General features: G+C 69.6%; 2 protein-coding genes across 2 annotated transcripts in view; one reads left to right on the top strand and one right to left on the bottom strand.

The window, feature by feature from the left end:
• LOC120582742 (uncharacterized) overlaps nt 1–2,283 on the bottom strand; it is a 4,616-nt gene extending 2,333 nt beyond the window's left edge. The window contains exon 1 of the transcript XR_005647620.1: nt 2,181–2,283. The gene's annotated coding sequence lies outside the window, so the exon portion shown is untranslated. The remainder of the gene's footprint in view (nt 1–2,180) is intronic.
• A 709-nt stretch (nt 2,284–2,992) lies between these two features.
• On the top strand, nt 2,993–5,135 carry ADRA2C (adrenoceptor alpha 2C). Its single transcript, XM_039838036.1, has one exon. It carries the CDS (start codon nt 3,214–3,216, stop codon nt 4,606–4,608), a length of 1,395 nt encoding a protein of 464 aa, XP_039693970.1. The 5' UTR covers nt 2,993–3,213; the 3' UTR covers nt 4,609–5,135.
• The last annotated feature ends 107 nt before the right edge of the window (nt 5,136–5,242 follow it).

The raw sequence follows: 5,242 nt of genomic DNA, 5'->3' as shown, positions 1-5,242 counted from the left end.
CCCTGCAGCCTGACCCCTGAAGCACCCTCCCATCATCCCTCTGAGTCCTGCCAAGTCCGGGCTTGGCCATCAGCGACTCGTCTGGACGGGCAGTCTTTCCTGGATAACCCGGAGCGGTGCGTCCGCCCTAAGTGCCAGCGTCTGGGGTGAGAGGCCGCTGGCTCCCTTTCTGGCAGCTGCGGTCCTGAGCCTCTGGCACACACCTCTGGTAGGTCTGGTGCAGCCCCAAAGCCCAGCTAAGCGCTGCTCCACCCCTAAAACTCCTCGGGGACCCAGCTCTCCTGCACCCCTCTAGGCCCTGGATCCACAAGATGGGTGCTGCCTCCCACTCCTCCTGGATCACGCAGGGAGAGGTGCCAGCAGTGCGACATTTGTGGCCCACATCTGCGGGCCGCTCGGCCAGCCAGGCACCCCCAGATCCCCGAGCCTAGCCCGGCTGGGAGAGCCACTTCTGGGCGTGGAAAGTCCTGTCTGCCTTGGGCCCAGCTGCTCTGTTCCCCTTGTCCCCTGACTCCCCGTGCTATGCCACCCTTGCTTGTGAACATGTGAGGTGTAGAGTGGCTCCCGGACTCTGGATGTCCCCCAAAGCGCTCCCGAGAAGACGAGAATCCTGCACAGTCTGGAGGAGGCCTCGAGGCTGGCTGGGTGCTGAGGGAGGGACAGATGTCTGTCTGCAAAGCCTGTACCAGATGACGGCCACTCCCTTTTCCCAAGTCCTGCTCCTGCCCCCCGTGCCTCCCAGCACAGCCCACCCTCACCCCAGGGAGTGCAGCCCACAGGGGCCTCTCAGCTCCCTCGAATGCCCCGTCATTCTTCAAATGCAGCTCAGAGGTCACTCCATCCAGGAAGACTTCCTGGACAAGGCACCGATGGCATCTGCCACACCCACCTCAGCGTGTGGCACAGTCTGCCCCAGATGGCGAGTGCTTCAAAGCGGAAGGCACAATTCAGGGGAGGAGGATGCAAAACGCACCCCAACACCCGACAGGTGGCACCTCTTAGGCCTCCAGAATCGGGAGGACCTTTCACAAGGATGGTGGCCCTCCACCTTTCCGGGGTCACGCACCTTTCCCATGCGGTCATGCCTTTGCTCCCCAAAGTGCATAACTGCCCAGGATTGGCTGGGGAGGTTTAACTCCTCCTGGGCGGACCCACCTTCCCCAGCGTCTGACCCCCCCACAGCCCTGACTTGACTCCCTCCTCCGCCGTGTCCCCTGGTTCACAAGGATGCTGGGGCCCCACGGTGGGCACCTCTGCCAAGACCACCCAGCTCTCCTGTGCGAGGCCCTTCGAGCCTTGGGAGCTCAGAGAACAGGGAAGCACCCCCAAACCGCTCACATCTCTAGACATCACTGGGGGTTGGGGCTTTGCTCCCACCCCTCCCTGCCGTGCCAACCACTGCTCAGGAACATCCCGCCCCCTCCCCAGCCTCAGGAATGGCTGCCTAACCCCTCCTCCCCCCCTACCCCATCTGAGGATGCAGAGCTGAGCTGCCCACCAGCTTGGGCTCGGTTCCGAACAGGTCCTCCCAACGGCCCAGGAGAATAGGCTCGAGAATGGCACCCCAAGCCTCTCCCTCCCCCCAGGTCTCTCACAGACCTCAGGCCGCCTGGAAGCAGCACAGGACTCTGGCTGGGAGTGACAGGGCACCTCTGCGAGGCGAATGCACAGGGGTGTGGGGCGGGGGCAAGCGGGTTCCCCCAACGCCTCGTCTCTAATCCCGCAGGAATGAGGCGCCCACGCAAAACCGCCCGTCATCCGGGCAATTCGGTTTTGGGTGTTGGCCAGAGGCGGTGATTTTGAACATCCCCCACTCTTTAAAAGCAGGGCCACTAGCATAAGAATTAAACTTCAATAATTGCCGACACGGGTACAGAGCCCCGGAGCCTGCTCAGGGCTACCACAGGCACCGCCGTCATGAGTCATGCAAGCCGCCAGGGGAGCGGACCGAGGCCTGGGTGTGGAGGTGGCCCTGCCAGGGAGCGCCGACCGCAGACGCGGCCCGGAGCCGGCGCTCGGAGGGCCAGCGCGTGCCCAGCCAGAGAGAGTCTGGCTCTCCAATCAGGCCGCGGACCCCCAGCCGGCCGGTGCTGCGCGCGAGGGTGCGCGCCCGCGTGCGCGTGTGCCCGGGGGAGGTGAGGAGGCTCCCGTCTTAGAAAGAGCAGGCTTGGGGAACTCACCGCACTGGCCAGCCAGCACTCAGCCCCGTCCCGCAGACCGCAGACGGCCCTGGAGGGGGCGCCCTCGCCAAGCGCGCGCGCCCCGCGCCACCGCCCCGACTCCTCCCCGGCGCCGCGCAGGCAGGTTCGCCCAGGCGGCGGCGGGCTCGGGCTCCCGGCCCGCACCCCCCGGGCCGGCGGCGCTGGCCTGCCCGCCAGGCCGCCCCGCCCGCGCCGCGCCCCGCCCCGCTGCGCAACTCTACCCAAGTTGGAAGCCGAGCCCCAGGAGCTGCGCTCGCGCCGAGCGCACGGCGGCGGCGGCGGCGGCGGCGGAGAGGGAGACGCGGCGGCGGCGCAGCTCCGGCGAGCCAGGCAGGCAGGCGGGGAGGGCGAAGCGGCACCCGCACGGCCGAGCACCGACCGCGGGGGGCGCCCGCGCCGGGAGCTACAGGAGGAGGAGCTGCAGGAGGACGCGCGGCGGCGCCGGCGCCCTGCCCGGGAAAGTAAAGTTGGAGCCGGAGGCTGCGCGCGGGGGCCCGGAGGAGCGGCGGCCCGCGCCCCGGCGCGCGGAGCCCTAGCCGGCCTGATGGGAGGCGGAGCACCCGGGCCGCCGCTGCCGGCAGCCTGCGCTTCGGCCGGGCGCCGGGGCCGCGGGGCCGCTGGGGCCCGCCCGCTCGGGCGCCGCATCGCCGTGGGCTCGCGGCCGGGGCACTCCCCGTGAGCAGGGCCGAGGGCGGGACCGCGCAAGGACCCCAAGACCTGCCCCCTCCACCCCCCCGCCCCGCCGCCGCCGCCGCCGCCGCTCTCCCCGGGCGCCTCCTGCTCTGCACTTACGCGCGCCGCAGCTGCGGGGAGCCCGGCAGCCACGCTCTCCGGCGCGCCACTCGCCCGCCGAGCCACCACGGCTGAGGGCCGGCTGCGGGGCGCCGCGGTCCCCGGCGGGCGCGCCCGAGGAACAGGCGGAGATGCGAGCGCCGACTCGGGCTGGGGGGCGCCGAAGCTGCCGCGGCTGCGCCCCGGCTCCAGGCGGGACCGCGTAGCTCGCCGGAGGACCATGGCGTCCCCGGCGCTGGCGGCCGCGCTGGCGGCAGCGGCGGCGGCGGCGGGCCCCAACGCGAGCGGCGCCGGCGAGGGGGGCAGCGGCGGGGCCGCCAACGCCTCGGGGGCCGCCTGGGGACCGCCCCCGGGCCAGTACTCGGCCGGCGCTGTGGCGGGGCTGGCGGCCGTGGTGGGCTTCCTCATCGTCTTCACCGTGGTGGGCAACGTGCTGGTGGTGATCGCGGTGCTGACCAGCCGGGCGCTGCGTGCCCCGCAGAACCTCTTCCTGGTGTCGCTGGCCTCGGCCGACATCCTGGTGGCCACGCTGGTCATGCCTTTCTCTCTGGCCAACGAGCTCATGGCCTACTGGTACTTCGGGCAGGTGTGGTGCGGCGTGTACCTGGCGCTCGACGTGCTTTTCTGCACCTCGTCCATCGTGCACCTGTGCGCCATCAGCCTGGACCGCTACTGGTCCGTGACGCAGGCTGTCGAGTACAACCTGAAGCGCACGCCACGCCGCGTCAAGGCCACCATCGTGGCGGTGTGGCTCATCTCGGCTGTCATCTCCTTCCCGCCGCTAGTCTCGCTGTACCGCCAGCCCGACGGCGCCGCCTACCCGCAGTGCGGCCTCAACGACGAGACCTGGTACATTCTGTCCTCCTGCATCGGCTCCTTCTTCGCGCCCTGCCTCATCATGGGCCTGGTCTACGCGCGCATCTACCGCGTGGCCAAGCTGCGCACACGCACGCTCAGCGAGAAGCGCACGACCACGGGCCCCGACGGCGCGTCCCCGACCACGGAGAACGGGCTGGGCGCGGCCGCGGGTGAGAACGGGCACTGCGCGCCCCCGCGCCCCCCGCGCGCCGACGTGGAGCCGGAAGACAGCAGCGCGGCGGCCGAGAGGCGGCGGCGCCGGGGCGCGCTGCGGCGGGGCGGGCGGCGACGCGCGGGCGGCGAAGGGGACGCGGGCGGCGCGGACGCGCTGGCTCCGGGGCCGGGGCCCTCCGAGTCAGGCACGCTGGCCGCCGCGAGGTCCCCGGGCCCCAGTGGACGCTTGTCGCGCGCCAGCTCGCGCTCCGTCGAGTTCTTTCTGTCGCGCCGGCGCCGGGCGCGCAGCAGCGTGTGCCGCCGCAAGGTGGCCCAGGCGCGCGAGAAGCGCTTCACCTTCGTGCTGGCGGTGGTCATGGGCGTGTTCGTGCTCTGCTGGTTCCCCTTCTTCTTCAGCTACAGCCTGTACGGCATCTGCCGCGAGGCCTGCCAGGTGCCCGACCCGCTCTTCAAGTTCTTCTTCTGGATTGGCTACTGCAACAGCTCTCTCAACCCGGTCATCTACACCGTCTTCAATCAGGACTTCCGCCGCTCCTTCAAGCACATCCTCTTCCGACGGAGGAGAAGGGGCTTCAGGCAGTGACCTGCGCGCCCCGCCTGCGCGGAGACCCTGGGCAGCTCCGGGCGGAGACGGTGGGCAGGCGTGGCCGCCAGAGCAAAGCAGGGTTAGATTCCCCAGAGACCCAGGGATGGACCGGCCTCCAGGGTGCAGGGCCAGAGCGTGGACTGAGAGACCCATGGGCCCCCCGGGGAGAGGGGAGGAGAAAGGGAAGATCCCTCTGCCTTCCCGTCTCAGCAAGGGGCTGCTTCTGGGGCTCCAGGCCTGCACCAGCTCCTGGCGCCCCGTCAGGTGTAGCAGTGAGGTCAGGGCCTTAGACCAGAGAGGCGTTTGCGACCTCCCAAACGGGTAAGAAGGAAGCCCCGCGAACGCACATCGCCACCCTGGATCCATCTCTGAACAAGGGCTGACTTCCCCAGGACCTAGTGGGGGCGCTGTGTGGGGGGAAGGAGGAAGGCACCGTCGCTCTGGTTACCGAAAGTATTTAAATGTCTGCCAAAATGACAGCTCAGACAACCAAACTATTTTCTAAATAAACCTTTGTAATCTGTGTCGGGTGCAGCCGTCCGTCCTTAATTCCCCCCTCCCCCGCCCCAGGGTGAGGGTCCCTCCCAGACCCTCGCCCTGCCTACCCCCCAAGGGTAGAAAGGAGGACATT

This window comes from Pteropus medius, unplaced genomic scaffold (assembly GCF_902729225.1).
Source record: "Pteropus medius unplaced genomic scaffold, Ma_sr-lr_union100, whole genome shotgun sequence".
NCBI classification, from domain to species: Eukaryota; Metazoa; Chordata; class Mammalia; order Chiroptera; family Pteropodidae; genus Pteropus; species Pteropus medius.
Note: the sequence above shows the minus strand (reverse complement) of the source record. Positions and strands in the feature narration are given on the sequence as shown.

Bases quoted from the DNA above. Each gene is read 5' to 3' on its own strand.
- ADRA2C (XM_039838036.1), top strand. From the start codon at position 3,214: ATGGCGTCCCCGGCGCTGGCGGCCGCGCTGGCGGCAGCGGCGGCGGCG.